Raw genomic sequence first — 23401 nt, 5'->3', positions numbered from 1 at the left:
TTGATTTTACTATGAGGGATAGCAACTTTAATTCGTGTGAAATAACTATATTGTGTGTTTTTCGTTATACTTCCAATGATTAGAAAAATTTAACATATGCAAGAGGATTTTTGCACAGATCACCAAATATATCCTAACTATTTCAAATCCACAAAAAATTTCTACAACCAATAGAAAGAAAATTGTGTAGTGAACCATAATTTCTGGAAGAATATAAAAAGAATCTATGCATTGTTGTTAAATTTGTGAGAACTTCCGTACAACTTTATAAATTTAGGTTTTTACGAATTTAGGTAGCAAAATCGAATTAATTCGGATACAAACCTTTTTTTAATATAAATTCGGGTAGACTTGGTTGGACTCGCATAAACTCAATCAAAATTACGAGTTTGAACTTGAGTTAGCGAGTTTGCTTTGGGTGTCTTTTGTCTAAAAAATCGTCGTTTTAGTCTAAAATAAAAGAAGAATAACAATCCAGTTCTAATTGGCTCGTCACTTAGATTTCTCTCCCTCTCTGTCGTTCTCTCACTCTCACTTTCTCTATCTATCTCTCTTATTGTCGTGACCTCTGTCCGTCTGTCGTCCGTCGTTCGTCACCACTCGTCTGCGTCTCCAATGTGCCCATGTTGCTCTCTACTCTCTGCCTGAGTTTGCTCTGCTTCTCCTTATTCTCGCTCTCTGTTATGTTATGCTTTGATGCACGTGGAGGTGGAGTATCTATCGTATGCCGCGCTGTCATTGTTTATTGCATTGCCACCATTCGCCGTGTCTTTTGTCCTATCGCATTGTCGTCGTTTGTTTATGCACAACCGCCGGTTGTTTATCTGCACAACTATGTCTGGCTTCTCTATTCCATTAAGGTATTTAAAAGAAAAATTATAGTTATGTATTGAGTTACTATATTTTTTAGTTGTTAATCTATATTACTGTAATTTCATAGTTTTTCTGATATTTTAAAGTTTGAAAACTATAACTTTGTAGTTATTAATTGTTAATGATGTTTTATTGTAATTTTATGGTGAATATAATGATGTTAATGCTATAAAAAATTGAAGATATTGGAGGATTTTAGTTTTAGATTTTTAATTTATTAGAATAGAGGATTTTAGTGTTAAATTTTTAGTTTATTAGAATATTTAATTATTATTTTATTTTTTTATTTTTTTGGTTGTATTATATAAAGGGCTTATTTATGTGTGTTTTATGTTGAACTAAATGCATTATGATAAAAAAATTTAATATTGTAATTGTTGTACTAATGTATCATTTTAATTATTATATGTTTTGAGATTAAAATAGTTAAATTTAAATGTTTATATATATATATATGTATTAAAAAATTCATAACAATTATAAATTTATGAATCGAGTTTAGGCCAATTTCACAAATTTATTTAGACACATGAGTTTGACCACCTTAAATGTATGTAAAATAGAAGAAATACAGTAAGAGAAAGAAGAAGAAAAATCTAATTTGTTTGGACCTTTGTATTTGCTCAGACTTTCTTCTATTGGGTTTTACTTATATATAGTGTTGGGTCTGTTATATATATGGGGAGTGTTAGGGGAACAATGATTATCTTGAACAACATGAACAACCACCAATCAAATACAAGTACATTATACCCTAATTTAATGCTACTCATTAAATTTACTCTTTTAATTCTATTAATTCACATTGTTCACACATTGTTCAAGAATGTTATTAGTTACCTATACTTTTCCTATATGTATAATGAACTTTAATTTTAAGGGGAAACGAGGAGGGGGAGGGGGAAGGAAAAAGGATGCGGGGTGGGGGTGGGGGAAGGGGAGACGGGGAGGGGGAAGGGACGTGGGGTGGGGGTGGGGGTGGGGGTGAGGGCAAGGGGAGGCAGGGAGGGGGAGGGGGAAGGGGAAAGGAGAGAGTGGGAGGACGGCGGCGTTGGTGGTGGTGTTGGTGGTGGTGGTGGTGCTGGTGGTGGTGTTGGTAGAGGTTGTGGCGGTGGTGTTGGTGTTGGTGGTGGTGGTGGTGAAGGAAGTAATTGTGTTGGTAGTAGTGAAGGTATTTTTGTCCAAAAAAATAAAAAGGACGATTTTAATACGAAAAAAACATTAGTCAAATAATCATAAATTATTTATTTATATGCTTAAATAAGTTTTAGGAATTCTAAGGTAAAAAAAAATATAGTCTCGCTATACATACAATTTTTTTTGGCAAAAAAGGTTTAAATAAATTAACCCTAATTTAACAAAATTCACTTACATAATGCACCTGTGAGCCATTTTTCTTCGTATTCCTCCTTCAACTTTTGTATTCCGTATTCCTCCTCCTCCCCCTCCTCCTTTTTCTTTACGTTTCTCCTCATTTTTTTCGTGTTCTTTTTTCTTTGCGTGTTTCATCCTCATCGTCATTCTTTTTATTGTTGCTGTTGTTGCTATATTTTTTTCTCATTCTCTTTCTATTGATTTTGCAACATTATGTATTTTTTTTGTTTGATTTAATTTTGAGAAAATAAAATAAAAAGATGAAAAAAATTAGCAGTAGAAGATGAGGAGGAAAAAGAAAAAGGATTTTAAATTATGCAGAACTTATCAAAATACAAATACATTGAAAAAATTCCAAAATATACCAAAAATTTTTTAAAATACACAGAAAATTTTTCAAAATACACCAAAACGAGAATGGAACAGATTCATCACAATAATAATTCAAATTCAAAACTCCTACACAAAAATTTTGCTACAATGCACAAAAATATTTTTTTAATGCATTTTTTCTTTTTTTTTTTATTTCTTTCTTTCTTTTAGTTGAATGAATGTAGGTTCATTATTTTTCAATTAATTTTACAACATTATGTATTTCTTATTTTTTTATTTAATTTTTTGTTTTTATTTTTGTTAAGAGAGTAAAACAAAAAGAAACTTGAGAAGGTAAAACAAGAAGAAAAAGATGAATAAGAAAAAAAGAAGAAGAAGATGATGATGATAAAAAAGAAGAAGAAGTAGCAGCAGAAAATGAAGAAGAGGAAGCGGAAATATTTTGAATTATTTAAAACTTATCAGATTACAAATACACCGAACAAGTTTTAAAATACACCGAAAGATTTTTAAAATACACCAAAAGTTTTTTAAAATACACCAAAACGAGAATGAAACAGATTCATCAGAATAATAATTCAAATTCAGAGCTTCTACACCAATTTTGCTACAAATGCACAAAAATATTTTCTTTAATGCATTTTTTCTTCTTTTTTTTTTTCTTATATCTTTCTTTTTTTAGTTGAATGAATGTAGGTTCATCTTCTTTCAAGTAATTTTATAGCATTGTGTATTTCTTCTTCTTCTTTGTTTGATTTTTTTGTTGTTATTCTTGTTAAGAGGGTAAAACAAGAAGAAACTTGATAAGGTAAAAGAAAAAGATGAATAAGAAAAAGAAGAAGAAGAAGGTGATGATGATGATGATGATGATGAAAAAGAAGAAGAAGTAGTAGTAAAAGATGAGGAGAGAGAAGAGAAAGAGTTTTAAATTATGTAGAACTTATCAAAATAAAAATACACCGAAATTTTTTAATAATAACACATAAATTTCTTTTTTTTTATACTAAAATTCTGTTACTAATACACCAAAATATTTTTTTAATGATTACGACACAAAACATCACACAAAAATGACTGAATTATCAATAGAAATGTATCCAAAATCAATTTTGGATCAGACAATGTCATCAATATGGTAAAAATTCTACGATAATGATAATAATAACGGTGATAATGAAAACGATAACAACGATACGTATAAAAAGAAGATGACGATATTGACTATAATAATGATAATCATGATAATAAAGATGATAGAGAAGAAGAAGAAAAATAAAAGAAAAAAATTTTAATAAAAAAAAGAGAAAGAAAAAGAGGAGGTGTTGGTGATATTAGTGAATATTAAAGACTTGTTAAATTTATTTTGATTAATTAACTTATATGTAGAGATTTATTAAAAAAAAAAAATAACCCCCAACAACATGGAGAGAACGTATATCATATCATATAGTAGATCATGCGAAAAAGTGAATTCAATATAGAATGGAAGCTAAGTTAAAAAAAAAAAAAAAAAAAAAAAACTAACTGGTTTGGTAGCCGTCATTGGTTGCTCTATCAACTCTCTCCCAATGCCCAAATACATAAAAATAAAAAAAAATAAAAAATAAATATGGGTTCTCTCTCTCTCTCTCTTTCACTTTCTCTCACTAGTCACTAGCAAATTACTACACACCTCTTTCGCACCACCATTTAATGCAATTGCACCATCTCAATACGCTCAGCAATAACTCATCGCTGCCACATTTTTCTCCATCCCCCTCTTTCTCCTCTCTTTCTTCCATCCTTCAATTCAATTCCTTTGTCCTCACTCTTTCTCTCTTCTCCTTCCTCCATGTGAACATCATCTTTTTTTTTCTTCTTCTTCTTTTTCCTACCTTCAACCTTTCTTCACTGCTTACCCTATAACCAACCCTTTTCCATAACTCTCCTCAAAACAACCTTTGTTATCCCTCAAAAGGCTCCCTTTTAAGGCAACAAGCTTCTGCTTATACCCCAAAAGCAGATCTAAATTAACTGCCTTTATCTTCTTATTATACATATATAGCTATAGCTTCCCCAGCAACTACCACACCTCACTGGTAAGTGAGAGTTTCAGATCATTCATTATTATTTTTTCTTCAAACCAAATCGGTGCTGCTGTCTTTGAAATCTTCCTTTTGATTTTTTTTATTTTTTTATTTTTGAGTGAGTTGGTTTCACTCTTGCATATATAGCTAGGGTTGCTAGAATGTGAAAAGGAAACGGTAGGTTTGCTTAAATATAAAGGGAAGCAAGAACTATCCTTGGATTTTTTTTATTTTTTTTTCCCTAGATCTTCGTTGGCCTTATATATTCCCCTTTTTTTTTCTTGTTTTCTTAAACAAAAAGAAATTATTACTGTATTTTCATATCCTGATATGATCCTTTGTGAGTTGATTTTTGTAGTTTCAGAAAATTGTCAACAATAGTACACTTTTCTTCTCTGCATTTTCAGTCACTTATATATATGTCATATATTACATCACATTTCTTTCGGAAATCCTTAGAAACACTCAGAAAAAATTTTAGTCCAACCCTCCTCTACTATCATTAATTTTTCTTCCTTACACATAATTCTCTCACTCTGAAAAAATAGTATAATAAGAAGCCCTTAATTAATACGTCAACGTTTTCTAATTTGCCTAAATTTTATTTTATTTGATCACGTTGCTTATTATTATATATGTTATACATGTTAATATGTTATTATGTTAACTTCATTTTTATCTGTAGTGACGTACGCACATTAGCCTTGCCACACCGCCGTACCAGCTGCAAGAATCTAAAGAGAAATTAAAGGATTCAAACTTGGATCGGAAGCTGAATTCATCGAATTAGTAAAAGGGTCTAAGAAAATCTAACTCTCTAAGCCAATAACAAAATTGTTATTACTATTATTATTGTTGTTGTGTGTTGTTTTGGGGGGTTGTGGAGAAATATGCCAGCCGGTATTATGATTCCGGCGAGAAACATGATGTCATCGATGATCGGAAGGACCAACAATGGAAACAGCCTTGGGGGTGGGTTTGGATCTTCGTCTTCCTCTGGACTCTCTCTTGGCCAGGTTAATTAATTGGTGCGCTTCAATTTTAAATTAATTTAATTAATTAATTAATTAATTAGTCGCTTAATTATTAATTTCAACATCCTTATTCAAAATTTTCGTAACAATTTTCTTGTTCTTGTTTCCCATATTTGATGCTAATTTGACTAGCTACTTGTCTATGTATTATGTCTGGATTCATCACAGTCTACAGCGCCATTTTATTTTCTTTTTTAATTTTTTTTACCAGTTGCAAAATAAACATCCTTCTCGATATTCGTAAAGCGCGTTATCCTTTTCGATTTTCACTGTTTGGAAGCTCAGTTGCTTACCTCAAAAACATAAATCTAGTACTCTAGTCAAACCCCACTCACCACCCAAGTTTTCAGCACAACCATAAACCCTTTTTCACCATTTTTCAACACTAACAAAATAGATAAAGAAAAATAGTAACATTAAAAAAGAAATTAATAAAAGAATAATGACTTAGTGTACTTGTACTATAAACCTCGTATTCTGTTGATGTTAGATTGAGAACCACAACAAGGGTTCGGAGACACATCACCAAAGATCCATGGATATGTTTCAAGCCAACATGATGGAAGGTGGTCAATTGCACCACCACGGCCTCGAGATGGGTCAGAACACGCCGGAGAGCGACGTCCCTAGAATCCGAGAGGACGAGTTCGACAGCGCCACCAAGTCCGGCAGCGAGAACCAAGAAGGTGGCGCCTCCGGCGAGGACCAAGACCCCCGCCCTAACAAGAAGAAGCGTTACCACCGCCACACCCAGCACCAGATCCAGGAAATGGAAGCGTAAGCAGCTGTAAACGATAATCAATTTTATATTCACATTTTTGGATTTATTTATTTATTTTGGTTCCTTTAGATTCTTTAAGGAGTGTCCGCACCCAGATGACAAGCAAAGGAAGGAACTGAGCCGTGAGTTAGGGTTAGAGCCATTGCAAGTGAAGTTTTGGTTCCAGAACAAGCGCACTCAAATGAAGGTAACCACTAACCACGCACTTTCTTTCAAAAGACACGCAAATAAATATACATGTTAATATCCGTGCAGACGCAACATGAGAGGCACGAGAACACGCAGCTAAGGACAGAGAACGAGAAGCTGAGAGCGGATAACATGAGGTATAGGGAGGCTCTTAGCAATGCCTCTTGCCCCAACTGTGGTGGACCAACCGCCATTGGAGAAATGTCTTTTGATGAGCATCACTTGAGGCTTGAAAATGCCAGGCTAAGGGAAGAGGTATACTACATACAATATGCACCTTACCAACAATAACAATCTTCTCTCTGTTTCTTGCTACTTACTATTTGCCAAATAATAATTGTGAAAAACGTGTAATCAAAGTTGAAACCAACAGTTTCCCACTAATTTATCGTGTTAAATTAGTCTGACACGGGAATAAGTGCCTTGCTCTAAATATATACTACACTAGCCACAAGCACAAAGTTATAAACTCGTTTAGAATGGTTAAAAGAACATATTAAATTATCTAACAGTATTTTTTACTTATCAATCTTAGATGAATACAACTGTACATAATTGCATGTAAGTTTACACTTTAAATTAAATAAATTGTTAGTAATTTTAAACACTTGCAATTACAGTATATATTGGTAACAAAACAACATTTCCCCCTCTATCCGACAAACCCTAGATTCAAGAATATATGTAGTTGAAGTTGATGAGACTTGAAGTGTTTAATTTGTGTTTGTTACTTTTGATGTTCAGATTGATCGGATTTCTGCCATTGCTGCAAAGTACGTGGGGAAGCCAGTGGTGAACTACCCACTCCTTTCATCATCCTCAGTTCCAGCACGTCCGTTAGAACTCGGCATTGGTGGTTTCGGTGGGCAAGCGGGCATGGGTGGCGGCGACATGTACGGAGGAGGTGGAGCCGGAGATCTTCTGAGGCCAATAAGTGGGCCCACTGAAGCAGACAAGCCAATGATAATAGAGCTGGCCGTAGCGGCCATGGAGGAGCTGATTGGGATGGCACAGATGGGTGAGCCTCTTTGGTTGACCACACTTGATGGTGCCACCACTGTGCTTAACGAGGATGAATATGTCAGATCTTTCCCCCGTGGAATCGGACCCAAACCTAATGGATTCAAATGTGAGGCTTCACGAGAAACCGCTGTTGTCATCATGAACCATGTTAACCTTGTTGAGATTCTCATGGATGTGGTAATAATACTAATCAATTGCATGTTGAGATTTCTGTCAAGATGCATGATAATAAAAAAAATATTTGTTTTTGTTTGATCAGAACCAATGGTCGACGGTTTTCTCTGGAATAGTTTCAAGAGCGGTGACTCTAGAAGTTCTATCAACAGGGGTAGCAGGAAACTATAACGGTGCCTTGCAAGTGGTATGTGTATATATACATGGATTGAGAGGAGCATGAATGCATATTGTTAATTAATATGTACTGATGCAGATGACGGCGGAGTTACAAGTGCCTTCGCCGCTGGTGCCAACAAGAGAGAGCTATTTCGTAAGGTATTGTAAGCAGCACGCGGACGGCACGTGGGCAGTGGTGGACGTGTCGTTGGACAATTTGCGGCCTAGTCCTTCGGCCAGGTGCAGGAGAAGGCCTTCTGGTTGCTTGATTCAAGAAATGCCCAACGGCTACTCCAAGGTCATATGGGTTGAGCACGTTGAAGTTGATGACAGAGGCGTTCATAGTCTCTATAAGCAGCTTGTTAGCTCTGGTCACGCCTTCGGTGCCAAACGCTGGATTGCAACCTTGGATCGCCAGTGTGAAAGGCTCGCTAGTGCCATGGCAACTAACATTCCCACCGTTGATGTTGGAGGTACGCAAATAATTAATTACAATAATTAAGCCTACATCTACTATTAATAAATAACTTCCTTTTTTTCTTTATTTTTTTGAGAACTAACAGTGATAACAAATCAAGAAGGGAGGAAGAGCATGCTGAAACTGGCGGAGAGAATGGTGATAAGCTTTTGTGCTGGAGTGAGTGCTTCAACGGCGCACACGTGGACAACGCTTTCTGGAACGGGTGCGGATGACGTCAGAGTCATGACACGTAAGAGTGTGGATGACCCTGGAAGGCCACCTGGCATTGTTCTCAGTGCTGCTACTTCTTTCTGGCTCCCAGTACCTCCTAAAAGGGTCTTTGAATTCCTCCGTGACGAGAATTCCAGAAGCGAGGTCACCGTTTTTAACTATCAAATTCAGTTAAAATCTTTCTTCTACTCTTCATGTATGTCTAACTAGCTTTGGAAAAATCAAACAGTGGGACATCCTTTCCAATGGTGGAGTTGTTCAAGAAATGGCACATATTGCTAATGGAAGAGATACTGGAAATTGTGTCTCTCTCCTTCGAGTCAACGTATGTTACGTACTTTGACCTACAATTTACTTTATTTAGTATATATATATTGAAAAATGCTTTTCTTTGTTTCAGAGTGCGAATTCAAGCCAGAGTAACATGTTGATATTGCAAGAGAGTTGCACGGATTCAACTGGGTCATTTGTGATCTATGCCCCAGTGGACATTGTTGCCATGAATGTGGTTCTGAATGGAGGAGATCCTGACTATGTGGCGCTTCTTCCTTCTGGCTTCGCTATTCTTCCGGACGGGACAACGCCGGACGGAGGCAGCGAAGCCGGTGGACATGGTGGTTCTCTCTTAACTGTTGCGTTTCAAATACTGGTTGATTCCGTTCCAACCGCCAAGCTGTCTCTTGGTTCTGTTGCCACTGTTAACAACCTTATTGCTTGCACTGTTGAGAGAATTAAGGCTTCTTTATCTGGAGAAGCTCCTTCATAAAGAAAACCTATGGTATGAACTTGCATTATATTTCTCACCTAATTGACGCCACATAATAAAAATAAAATCACAATCTTTTCTAGAATTTTTGGTACATAATTTGACCATTTCTGATCCATGTTATTTCTTATATCATTTTTGTCCTATTTTCTAAATTCGCCACTAATATGATCAACAAAACATTGATGAAACCTAATTCATGATTTATACGGTTCATTCTTGGTGTTATTGTCCCTTTTTGGTGCTGGAAACTAGGGTTTGAGTGAGAAATATTATGCTCATATGCTAAATTTAAGGTCTATGTGTATATAATATAATAATGGGTTATGTTAGGTAACTAATGATTTTTTTTTAAACAGCTCTAAAATTAGCCCAATCCAAGTAAAACACATCACATTTTCAAATTACTCACCTAAATTTTAATGGAAAAGTCTAAGGACCAACAACTTTTTGTGTTTTTTGGCTAGTATTTAACCATAAAAAAAAAGTGAGTGATTTCTCATCATTGGATGTAATTTCATACCATTAAAAATACTATTGATGACCAATTGATGGTTACAAAATACCAAAGTTGCTGGCCCCTAGCATTCCTCAATCTTAATATTAGAATAACTATCCATACACCTAGTGAATTGAACATCCAAAATATCCATTGTTCAAATTGTTTAATATTTTCATTATCTACATGTACTTTTCCTATAATAATAAACACTTACATTTTCTAATAATGTACATGATCTAACAAATTGGAAGCGTGAATTAATGTCTTTGGTTTAAACCTTGATATGCAGTTGTATTAGAAGAAGGAAAATGGGGGGTGCATTGCATTTTGGAGAAATGATGGAGGAAGGTGTATGTTTGGGAAGTTCGGCTTATACACAAAACAAGCTAAGGAAATGGGGGGAGAAGTCAAGAGCGCACCTTATTGCATGAACCCTTCTTTGCACATCGATCATCACCAACTTTATATGATCAGTGCTTAGAGGATTAAGGTTCGGGAATTGACTTCCCTTGAATATTATTATACCAAACAAGCTATATATCGAGCTAAGAGGCTTCGATTAAGACCTTAATTACTACTTCATTCTCTTCTTCGTTCATCACCTTCTCAAGACAAAACAACATAATTAATATTTTATTCTTAGCTAGGGTTTAATTTTTATTGTTGTTCTTAGCTTTTTTGGATATGTAACTGGCGTCTAGCTTTAACGTACCCCCTCTTATGTTCTTCCTTCTTCACTTGTGCTAATCAATTAATATTATTATTGTTGTTGTTATTTGTGTTTTAGCACTTGCAAGTTTAATGGAAAGCTTGCACCACTACTAAACGGTGGCTAATTTAATTTCTCACATCAATTTCTTCACCTCATTCATATTTTTCTTATTTTATATATATATGGATTTTGAGATGTATGTTGCATTGTTGCTTTCATTAATTTTCCTGGTGTCATGATATTAGTTTCTTAAAAAATATAAACTAATAAAAGCAGACAACATATATAATTAAGTAAGAGTTTTTTTTTTGTTTAATTTTTGGATAAGTCTTTTTTCTCTTTGTTTTATGCTATTTTTTTTTATTTTTAGTGTTTACCAAAAATTAAATTCTAAATCTTTTGGATATAAAATTTTGATGTCATGATACCATTTTTTCTAGAAGTTTAGGTTGATAAATAAAAAATTTCATCATGACTTATTTATCTATTTAATTTTTTAATCCTATGTATATATGGCATATAAACATGTTTAATGTCATATCCCACATCTAGGTGTTGATTTAGAGGCACAAAAGAAAATGTTTAAAGTGTTTTCTTGTAGTGTCAATCTCTCTAACGTAACAGCAGTAAAAGGAGCAAGCTCCCATAAATATGAAAGTATGGGTTGGTTATCAATTTCAACATCAAAATATCAAATGTTCAAATTGACTTGTCTCTGCTTCATATATAATACTGATATTTGCTCCTAAAATGTAGTATGATCCTAGCTTTGTCCATAGATTTTACATCAAGGGAAATGAATAATGTTTCTTTTTTCTATTTTTTTTTATCGTTTGAAAACTGCGTCTAATTTTGTCAAAATTGATTATTGTTATCCAGTAATTGGGAATTGAATTACTTTATTATTTTTCTATATATGTCGCAATAATCAAGCTTATTACTTATATGATTAATTTCTATAAGTAACGTACTTTGATTTGATCGAGATTTTAGGTTCTAGTTGTTTATAAAGATATAGGACACTAAAATAAAAATATAGAAACATAAAATCACGTTTAATAGATTAGATATAAATAGAAATAATATATTTAGACACTGAATTAATGTATTTTGTATCTATTCTAATAGAAAAAATACTAAAATATTAACGAGGAATATAATTTATTTTTTTATTAATTTTTTTATAATTATATTTTTATTATTATTTTTTTTTAATTTTTTAAATAAAAAATAAAAATAAATTAAATTTTCATAATTTATTTTAATTTATCACCGAATAAAATATAAAAATATTAATTTTTGTTTATATATTTTTTGTATCTTATTTTCAATATCTTATTTTATTCTATTCTCATAATCAAAACAAAGCTTTAATGTTGTAGAACTTTATCCATATCCTTGTTAAAGAATCTCTACATGATCACATATAGTTGCGACTAAAACATCTCAACTACTTTGTTTGCTAAGATTCTTGAAAAATATGCACCACCTCAAAGGATTGTTGCGGTATCTATCTGTTTTCAATAATTGCCATCAACATTACATAGATTTCATCTATAAAATTTTACTCTATATATTTTATCACATACTAAACACAACAAACCTTACGTAAAACAATTTAGGAGAATAGTTTGTTGAGATTTTTTTCGGAAGGATTATTGAACACTTTCAATGATATTATATGGATAATATATACTAAGAAAGAACATTGAGTAAAAAACTAAAAATATTTATTAATGCAGTCAATCCTTAACGGTTAACAATCAACTAAATAGGATTTTAAAAAATAAGAGAACGTGGAAAAGAGAGTGTGGGTGAAAAATACAGAAAGAAATAGGTATAAAAAACAAGAGAAAGACCCAAAAATTTAGAATCGAAAAAATTATTGAAAATTAGAGAATGAATTTTTCTCAATTTTCGTGGATAACTTTTCTAAAGATATATTAAAGAGAAAACTGTTTTAATTGTTTAACTTGACAAGATATATAAATAATATATATTTATCACGAAAACAAAAAAGTAATTATATATATATATATGCATTTATACGTTACATCATGAAGAGAGGGGCCTTGATGGCTATAAGGAAAATGAATTAAATGAGGTTGAGAGAAAATGTTATTTTTGTGGAAAAACGAAGTATAGGAAAATGTGAAGTACGAATGAAATGAAGAGAACTCCAAGAAAAGAAGATGATCAAACACTATTATTCGCCGGCCACAGCACGAGGAGGTTCAGACAGAGGGCCAGAACAAGGTTCTGAAAATCGAACCGGTTATCAAACTGCTCTAGCTACTGGTTCACTATTTTCAGGTTCAATCGGTTCGATCGTGGTTGAACCAAAAAAATCGTTTTATAATGAAATAATAAATAAAATATAAATAAACACACTAAAACTATATGATCTTATTAATTTACAAACTCAAAATTTTTTTTAAACTCTCTTAAAATATATGTTTCCAAGCACTTTTGTCATCATCGTCTTCAGCTTTACATTCATCACTAAATTAAAAAATCCACAATCCTAATCCTCTATGATTTCTTTTGAAAAAATAAAATTCTATTCAAGAAGGAAATCACAGCTATAAGTAATTGAGAATATTTGTGAGACTCAACACCAAGATATAGAACAAGTATACAGATAGAGCAGTACTAAACAATCCAATTCTCAATTCCATGAATCATAAATAAAAGGGTATCTAAATATCCACATAATCAATCAAATTTAGCATTAAAAAGCATCAGAAACCAAATTTTGTAGTTAAAGAATGAAGTAAAAAATATTAGAAATGAGAGTGGCTTGAACCACTATCTTCTGCAAAAGAGAAATACACTACCATCATCAACAGCACTCCCAAGACCTCAAACAACAACATCATCTTCATGATTTCCTTGCTCTAAATCAATAACGTGGGACATATGCTGTTTGTTAATTTTTTGAAAGCATCAAGTTGGTTTAAAATTAAAACACAGCAACAAATAATCACCCTAAACTCTGAAATCAATAAATCTATCAACAAAAATTCAAAAATAGTATACTCATAAATTAAAAAACAGCAGCAACAGAGTAACAAACCCATTTTAGCAATAATTTCGACAACACAAAATCAATTTCTTTGATTGATTTCACATTCAGAAAATCACTAATCAATTTCAGAACAGACAGAGCAATAATAATACAATCCAATCATAATATCACAGCAACCCACTACCCAATAATCTCAACAAACAACATCCAAACAATTAATCAACTCTCAAGTTCACAACAAACAACATCCAAAATTATTCAAAATTATTCATAATTAAAGAACAAACAACAAAATCCAGTTCAATAAACAAAGCAAAATCAGTTCAGTTTCAGTAATCACTAATCAGTAAACAACAATTATTAACCAAAGTTCACAGTTCAGTTTAGCAAGATCAGTTGAATGTTGAATCAGTTTACAGTTTCACACTACACAGTTCAAAGAAAAATAAAATAGGGAGACAGAGTTTCAAAGTTTACAGTTTCGGTGTTCATCATGTGACTGTCACAGAGCTTCACCAAATCAAAGATTCAAAGAAATACTCAAATCAAACTCATCAGAAATCAAACAATCATAACTAAAAAAAATATTACCTGGAATTCTGGAAGCTGGAAGGCACCTTCAAGGCTTCAACAGAACATGCAATAGGGAGAGTGGGAGACAGCGAAGGGACGATGGTGAGAGTGAGGCGTTCTCAGTTCTCGACGATGACAGTGAGGTGTTCTCAGTTCTCGACGGCTGCTGCGGTGGCTCTACCCGTGTGAGAGTGAGGCGTTTTCAGTTCTCACTTCTCTGTTCACTTCACCTCTGAAGCAGCTTCAGTGAAGCTCGATGAATGAGAAGCACTGAAGCAAAGAAGGCAATTAGGGATTTGGACATTTGGTAACTGATTTAGCCATTTAGGGTTTCAGAGGCAAAAAACGGCAGCGTTCTGTTGCCAGCTAAAAACCGGCCGGGTCACGGTTCGGTTCGACTGACCGGTTCACCAGTTCAATTCTGATTTTTAGATTTTGCAGTTTTGCTGATTGTCCGAGTCGTTCTTGGGTCTGGTTCACAGTTCGATCGGTTTGACCGGCCGGTTCGAACCGATTTTTAGAACATTGAGCCAGATGAATACAAAAGAACCAAGAAAGGAGACCAAAGACCTAGATTTACATGAAAACGGGTGGACAAAAAATGTGGAAGTAGCTGTGGTAAAAAAATTTAGACTGGTTACAGAAAAGCCTCGTGGGAGGGACAACAATTGCTATTAATTTTAACTCTTTGAAAGATCAGATTACAAAAAACCTACCTCAAGTCATCCAAGTATGAGAACTGAGGGCATACAAAGTTTTACTGACCTTTGATAGTGTGTTAAGCGTTGAACAGACATACACTTTTAAAATGAATAGTCTTCTACAATTTTTCTATAGTGTATGGAGATAGGAGGAATCGGATAGCGAAGTAAAATCAGAAGCGTGTGGTTAGAATATTTTGGAGTTCCGTTGCATGTCTGGTCTGTGGAAATGTTTAAAACCATAGGAGGTCAATGGGATGAAATAGTTGGGTGTGATACGATGACGGAATGGTGTAAATGCTTCAGTGTTGGATGAGTACAAATTGATGCATGTGTTATGGACGTGATCAACGAATGGATACATATTACAATAGGCATCAACGGCTTTGATGTTTTGGTAAAAGAGGTAGGGCGCGAGATATATGGAATAGGTTGTAAGTTGGATAATGATACGCTGATGGAGACACAAGCTGTGAACAACAAAGAAAAAGTAATGTAGGTAACTGTACAGATGCGGCTGTCAGGTCGGTAGGCAAACAAACCTACCGGAATGCGTAGACCAGGCGACTGAACTGCTAATGGCGGTGACTCGAGCGAGTAAAGAAGCTAAGGATGGAATGATAATTTCATAAAGTATTTTAAACAAGTGGATTAATGAAAATTTAAAAGAGAATCATTTTAATTTGGTGACGTACAAATCAAATAATGATGTTATTGAAGGAAGTGCTGATTTTGTGGGGGGGGGGGGGTGCCATAATGAGTAATAAAGAAGATTCGAATGAAACCATATCTTGGATCTTTGACAACTTGAATTGTGTGCTGCAAAGGAGTTCCATAAGGGTAAAAATAATAAACATTAGCATTAAAAAAAGCTAGCCCAAAAATACTAGTAATTACAATATGGGCTATGAAATGCATTTGGCCCAACTGATTCATCAAGCTCAACCTTGAGGGGTGCTGGGGCATGCAAGTTAAGTGGTCCGGGTTGTGTGGAGCACAATAACCTAAGGGAGAGCCGACCCGTTCATAACGCAATAGCTAGAGGAAGGATTCATGGAGGTGGAGGCGCTGAATTAACCTAAGACACACGAACACAACGAGCTGGAAAAAGGCTGAGGGTTGAAACGTGGGAGCCATGGCTTTGTGAACCGTATTGTTTTGGTGAATGACGGGGTTGTGGTTGAGAAGGTTGTGAATGATGGAAGCGACGATGTAGAGGCATTTGGGAATGAGGAAGTCATGGCGGTACCGGCGGAGTTAGAGGATGATAGAATTAGAGGGATTGAAGGGGCTGATAACGCTGAGCTCCTGGCAAATAGAGACTATGGAGATGATGGAGCTGTCGGAGGTAAAAATGGTGGAATCAGGGAGGTTAGCGACGTGGGAACTTTGAGGATATTGATGGGGAAAATGGTTCAGATGGGGAGAACAAGTCTATAAATAAAGCTGAAGACAGAAGTTGGGCAAATAAGGAAGTTGATGTTATTAATGCTGTAAATGGACGTAGTGGATCGAAGGTAGATTGGAGAATGTTGGTGCAGGGTGGGGATGGAGTTGGAGATACTCAAAGGGGGGAAGACGGAGATGAAAATCATGAGGAAATTGCTGACAAAGTTCAACTTTGGAAGAGCAAATGTTGGAAAACAAGAGGACATGTGAAGTAGCAGTAGAGTCTGGTGCAATGTTGTACAACGAAGAAGATGATATCATGGCTATCCTCTAAGCTTAAAATAAAAAAATTTCTCAAAAAAGAATATTGACGAAACAAAAGGTGAAAGTAAGATGGTGCAGACCTAAGAATAAAAATAAGGCGTGTAATAGTCTTTTAAAATGATCTTTAGTTCGTGGAATATTAGGGAGTTGAGAAGGGATGGAAAGTTGAGAATGATAAATGACCTAAAGAATAAATATAGGCTGAATATATTAGGTTTGATTGAGATTAAAAGGCATGTAGTGACGAAGTTTGATGTAGCAAGTTTTTAGGAGTGTGATAGTGCTGGGTGGGAATATGTTGAGTCTGAATGTCTGATGGTGCATCGGGTGGGTTGTTGTTAACATGGGATGAAATAATTTTTAAAATGAGTAATTATTATAAAGGGGAGAGATGGTTGTGTATGGAAGGGATCATAATAAAGAATAATTTCAACTATGCTTTTTTCTTGGTTTATGGTGCTCATACTAGAGATGAGAAACTTGTTGTGTGGAAGGAGTTGAGCTATACAACTGGATTATGCTAGGTCCCTTGTTGCTTCATGGAAAACTTTAATGAAATTGTACAAGTAGAGGAAAGAAAAGGTATTGCTAGCTTAATAGTATCTGCTGAAGAATTCAAGAATTGGATACAAGATATGCGCTTGGTGGACTTACCACTTAAATGACTGTAAGTTTACTTGGTTTAGAGGTTGTTCCTGCAGTCGGATTGATAGACTTCTGGTTAGTCTGGAATGGGTTGAGGAGTTCCTAGAGATTCGCTTAAGAGTTAGACCAAGAGGCTTGTCAGATCACTGCTCGATGATAGTGGAAGATACAAGGTTAGAATGTGGACCTAGACCGTTCCAGAGCCTAGACTCATGGTTTACACATGAAGGTTTTCTAAGAATGGTTAAAGAGGAATGAAAGGGATTATGGGAGATACATTTCATAGATAAATTGATGACCTTGACGATTCTTCTGGGGAGATGGCACAGAGACAATTTTGGCGACATGAATAAGAAAATTATGAAGTTTGAGAAAGAGATCAAGAAGATAGATGACATGGTAAGCAATGTGGTATATGATGGAATGGTGGAGGTAAGAAGACAGGCGTTAGTGACTTGTTATGAGAAGTAGTTTGTGAGAAAATAATTACACTGGAAACAGATGTTGCGATCCCGACTCGCGAAGGACATGGACAAAAACACCAGGTACTTCCACAACATAGCTTTAACAAGAAGGAGGAATAACAGGATTGATGCGCTGGTAATTAATGGAAGGTTAGTAAGAAATCAAGCAAGAATAAAAATTGCTATCAGAGAGTTTTACAAAAAATTATATCATCAGGAAGAGTCTCATATGGTGGGTTTTAGGGATGGACTGGTGGATATGATAGTTGAAGAGGATTCTGCGGCTTTGGAGGTGTTGCCGTCAGTTGAGGAGATTAGAGATGCAGTGTGCGACTGTGAATCATCTAGAGCACCAAGAAGTGTTGGGTACAACCTGAACTTCATTAAGAAGTGCTAGGATGAGAAATTTAAGAGTGGCAATATGCAACCTACCCGCGGGTACCCAACTCGACCCCACCCGGTCGGGTAGGGTTGCCAACCCTATCCGCAGCAGGTAGGATAGGGTGCGGGTAAGGTTCTCGTACGGGTCGGGTAGGGTGCGGGTTCAACTTCAACCCTACCTGACCAACTCACACCCTATATATGTATATATTATATACTTATATAAAAATATATTTCAAGGAAATGTTGAACCAAAACCTCTCACTAAATGCAAAAGATCCTTAGCCACTAAAAAAAGACTATGAATTGATAATTTAATACTTTTTTTTTTACATAAAAGTTAGTTCTATTTTAAATTATCATCAACTTATATAATAATATTGCATCTTTTTTGTAACCCATGGGTAGGGTTGGGTACTCGCGGGTTAAGAACAGGTAGGATTAGGGTTGAGATATTCTCAATCCATCGGTAGGGTCGTAGAGTTGAGTTATATAAAAATCTCAATCCGCAGGTAGGGTTAGGGTTGGCTCCAAACCCTATCCTACCATACTCATTGCCACCCCTAGATGAGATTTGGGTTAAGTTCATGGCAGCTGTGTTACCGACAGACATCTAGGTTACCGACAGATTCTAATATCACATGGGTTGCATTGGCAACAAAGTTCATTGGGGCTAAGGAGATTAAGGGCCTTGGACCAATTAGCATGGTTGGTTGTGTGCATAAGGTAATTTTTAAGGTATTGGTTAGGAGGATGAGATCAGTTATGCCAGGCTTGGTTGGAGAAACTCATAGTGCATTTGTTAAAGGTCGGAAAATACATGATGAGGCTCTTATTGCTTATGAAACTGTAGATTGGCCTAAAATAAGAAAAAAGGAAGCGGCAATAATTAAGCTGCATTTTTAAAAGGCATATGATAGAGTCAAGTGGAGCTTTGTGGACATTGTTCTGCAGAAGATGGGTTTTGGGCGAAGGTGAAGGGAGTGGGTTATGGAGTGTGTCGGCACAACTTCTATGTCGGTGTTGATAAATGGTTCACCAACGAAGCCGTTTAAGATGGAAATAGGTCTGAGATAAGGTGATCTTCTATCTCCATTCTTTTTTGTACTTATTGTTAATTTCCTACATAGAATGATTGAAAAGTCAGTTAGAAACGGCTGGATATCTACATTATTTGTTGGGAGAGACAATATAGAATTGTCACATCTTCCGTTTATTGATGAGACTGTGTTGTTTTGTCTGCTAGAGGAGGAGAGTATTAAGAACTACAAGAGGCTTCTATGATGCTTTAAGTTGATGTCGATGTTAAGTATCAATTTTGACAAAGTCAGTTTGATCCCAATCAATTGTGAACAACAGTGGGTTCAAAGTATTTGCAGTTTGTTAGGGGTGTAGGGAAGGTACTCTTCCGATCAGATACCTTGAAATTTATTTAGGAGCTAACCCGAGGTTGGTCAAGACTTGGTAGCCAATTATAGACAAAGTGGAGGAGAAGCTCAGCTTATGAAAATCTAAGGTACTCAACAAAGTGGGAAAGTTGATACTCATCAAAGCAGTATTAAATAACCAGTCGATATATTATTTAAGCTTATATAAGATATTGAAGGCTGTTACGGAGAAACTTATTTCATTACAGAGAAGCTTCTTGTGGAGTAAAGAGGATGGAAGGAATGGTTTGGATTTGCTTAGATCAGAAGTGGTCTAAGCTCCAAAAAAGTTAGCTGGGTTAAGAGTAAAAAATGCAATGGTTCATAACACAGCACACTTGTTTAAGTTGTGGTGGAGGTTTTCAAAGGAGGAGTGTTCGTTGTGGAAGAAGGTGGTATGCTCTTGTAATAATCTCTCCCCCTAATGAACTATTATCCACCCTGACATTAGCTACTAGAGGTGGTCCATGGAAGGATATTTGTCAGCTACAGATAAAAGATCAACATATAAGAGACAAGATGATAACTGGCTTGTCCATGGAGATTGGTGATGACAGAAGAACTCATTTTTGGAAAGATGTCTGGCTAAGTTGTGGTCCTCTGAAAGACAGGTTTCCACTTTCCAAGGCTCTTCTCAGTTAAAATTTGAAACTTGACAAGTTAAAAAAAACTTGTCAAGCATTAAAATTTTTTTTTAATGGACAAAACTGAGATAATCTATAAGCCCGATCCATGCAGCAACATAAAATTAAATACATTCCGTTTGAATTGGGATTTTCTCCATCATGATTATGATTCTAAATATTGTGAAAAAATGATTACAATAATTATTCTGGGACAATTTATTTGTGAAAATGTATGCCTATCTCAAACAAAAAATGGACTAGAACTAAAATTAAAATCGGGACAAGTTTTAAAAAGAATCTGTCATAGGGGTTTATGGGTTATAGGATGGGTTAGAGTGGATTTGGAACTTCCAATGGAGGCGTGAGCTATTCCAATGGGAGTTGGAAATTGTGAATCAATTACACGATACTTTGAGGCCGGTTAAACTAGCTTTTGACATATAGGATAGAGTTGTCTGGAAGTTTGACAGGCAAGGTGTATTTTCTACTAACTCTTTTGTGCATGTATTATAGGTGAAAATACTTCCAAATGAGTATGATGGTTGGAACTATCAACGAAAAAAGAGGTAAGTCTTGTACAAGGACTCAGTTTTATCTTCTCCAATTATGATGGTTGGAAGTATCCTAGGAAAGAAATTTGTGGTGGAGGAAGACTTTTCCAACTCGAAAGATTGCTGGTACAGTAAAGAGGAGGAATAGAGTAAACCTTTCGATCCTTGTCCATTAATTCTCTGTGTCTAAGAATGAATGACGAATGGTTTAAGCCATGGAATGCAGCTTTAATGGTGAAAAATCTTTGAAAAGAAAGTCACGTTTGCATTCATGGAGCAACGTCTTTATCATAGAGATTGGGTGAATAAGAAAACAATAAAAGTCAAAGATATAAATCGCGACTACTTCCTGGTGCACTTTTCAGAATAAGAAGATTATCCTCATGCTCTCCTTGGATATCCATGGATAATTCTTGGGCATTACCTGATCGTTCAACGTTGAAGGCCTTTTTTCCTATCCTCGGAAAGTATGGGAAATAACGTTGCAGTGTAAGTCAGAATTTCTAATTTGCCGATTGAGTCGTATAACCACCACTTTCTATGGAGGGTTGACTCGGTTATTAGTCATATGCTGAAGATTGATCAAACTACATTCATTTACTCTAAAAGAAGGCTCGTATGGATTTGCATTGTAAAATTTTTCTGACAAGAAAGTTAGTTCCTAAAATCTCTATTCTAAGCAACAATCTTAATATTAAATACGAAGGTTTGCACCTTATATGCTTCTTATGTGACAAATATGACCACAAGACAGAACTGTGCTTTAAAGTCATCGTCACTAAAATTCAGCAATCGAATTTAGTTGCCGCATCCAGCTAAGGAGGAGATGGACTAGTGAAGAGAGGGACCAGTTCTTTGATGGAAACTATTATTCAAGAAAGTCCCAATTCGGGAGAGAAAGTTAAGGCCGAGCAAAGTCTCTCCCGTTTTGGGGTCTTGGATGATGGTCAAATGACCAATTAGAGAGAAGCAAGAAAATATTTTGATTGAAAATAAAGAACAATTTTGAATAAAGAATGATACTCGAATAAGGCGAGTGCTAAAGGAAATCCTATCAATAGTAAAGAGATCGTGTTTTGATATCGTAAATGAAGAGAGCTGAGGGGTGAATCTAATAGTAATGAAGACGTACGTGTACAAGGTATTCATATTGAAACTGTGCAAGATGGGCCACACCAAATCAAGCCCAAATAGAAGACCAAACAAGTAAGCTTGAGATTAGTAAAACCTTGCGGCCTACTACGGGAAAAAACTCCCAAGAGTCCAAAAAGGCCTCTTTCATAAAGATTGGGCCTATTATGCTCAAGAAGGGGTTCAAGTCCAAATAGAAGAACTTGGATATCTATTTCAAAATGCTAAACTCCAAAAAATGAATGAGATCTCCTCTCTAAAATTCAAGAGTCCATACGCGAAGAAGATGGAGATGGATATGCTTGCTAGAATCAGGGATCTCGAAGCAATAATGGGATTCGTCTTAATTATGACTTGTTACTTGATTGCCAGTAATGGCATTCTATGATTGAAAAGTGCTGGTTAATTTTGTTTATCGTATTCTATTGTTTTCGAAGCTTTGCCATGCTTTCTCCATAAAAAATGATGAATCAATATAATGCTAATATGAATAATAATGACTTGATTGTAATAAATAATAATGACTTTTTTAATTTAAATAAACGAAATTAATTATTTATTCAATTAAATAGATTTTTAAATTTTTATTATTTTAAATATTTAAGCATAATTTCGTCGACAGCAAAATCCACTCCATAAATATTGCTGATGTTCTTTCGCGATAAACATGATTTTCTTTTGCGATTTCGCTACTAATATCAGCAATATTTATTAAATTCAATCCTCACAGAATTTGCGGATAGTAACAGCGCAATCAATTTAATCTTTGATTTTGCTCTTTGTGCTAGCGAAATTATGCTTAAATATTTAAAATGGTAAAGAACTAAAAATCTATTTAATTTAGTAAATAATTAATTTTATTTATTTAAATAAAAAAATCAAAATAATAACCCTTTTTGGTTTTCAGGTCCACTATAGGAAAAATAATTGAATCTCTTAATTAGATGTTAGATGTACATGTTTTAGTTAATTTTACTTAAAATGTCACAAACATGATTTTTAAGGGCAAAATAACATAAAAAGTGAAGAGTTGATTAAATTAGTCAACACATTTACATATCGATTTTATTTTATTCTTCCTTTATTTGTTTAGGTCAACGAATGTACTTGTATTGTTGACTTTTTAAGAAGTGGTTACTTCTTTTTTTGAATTTTTTATTTTTATCCTACTAAGTCTAGTATTTTATAATAGATATTATTTTAACATTAGTATTTTTTAACTAAAAATAAAGAACAATTTCAAAAACGCAAGAATAGATTTTGACTAAAAATAAAGAACAATTTCTAAAAAAAATGACGCTCAAATAAGACGAGTACTAAAAAAATCCTATCAATAGTAAAGAAGAGATATCGTATTTTGATATCCTAAATGAAGAGCGCTGAGGAATGAATCTGATAGTAACGAGGACCTACGTGTATAAAATATCCATGTTAAAATTATGCAAGATGGACCGCATCTAAAATAAGTCGAAATAAAAGACTAA

General features: G+C 34.6%; 1 protein-coding gene and 1 long non-coding RNA gene across 3 annotated transcripts; one reads left to right on the top strand and one right to left on the bottom strand.

The window, feature by feature from the left end:
* The first annotated feature begins 4162 nt into the window (after positions 1-4162).
* Positions 4163-10740, top strand: LOC112707011 (homeobox-leucine zipper protein HDG2). Of its 2 annotated transcripts, none has more exons than XM_025758555.3 (12): positions 4163-4658; positions 5332-5662; positions 6171-6457; positions 6531-6648; positions 6717-6905; positions 7395-7850; positions 7933-8034; positions 8104-8479; positions 8570-8841; positions 8927-9022; positions 9098-9475; positions 10255-10740. In XM_025758555.3, exons 2-11 carry the CDS (start codon positions 5537-5539, stop codon positions 9461-9463), a joined length of 2388 nt encoding a protein of 795 aa, XP_025614340.1. In that variant the 5' UTR covers positions 4163-4658; positions 5332-5536; the 3' UTR covers positions 9464-9475; positions 10255-10740. The 2 variants fall into 2 exon arrangements, with proteins under 2 accessions (XP_025614340.1, XP_072057205.1); XM_072201104.1 differs by having other exon boundaries at positions 4184-4658; positions 5332-5674.
* LOC140174834 (uncharacterized) lies at positions 8022-14564 on the bottom strand. Its single transcript, XR_011864776.1, has 2 exons — positions 14297-14564; positions 8022-9470 (listed from the first exon to the last, which is right to left on the bottom strand). It is a non-coding gene; the product is annotated as an uncharacterized lncRNA (long non-coding RNA).
* Between the last annotated feature and the right edge of the window lie 8837 nt (positions 14565-23401).

This window comes from Arachis hypogaea, chromosome 8, assembly GCF_003086295.3.
Source record: "Arachis hypogaea cultivar Tifrunner chromosome 8, arahy.Tifrunner.gnm2.J5K5, whole genome shotgun sequence".
In the NCBI taxonomy this organism is placed as follows: domain Eukaryota; kingdom Viridiplantae; phylum Streptophyta; class Magnoliopsida; order Fabales; family Fabaceae; genus Arachis; species Arachis hypogaea.
Note: the sequence above shows the minus strand (reverse complement) of the source record. Positions and strands in the feature narration are given on the sequence as shown.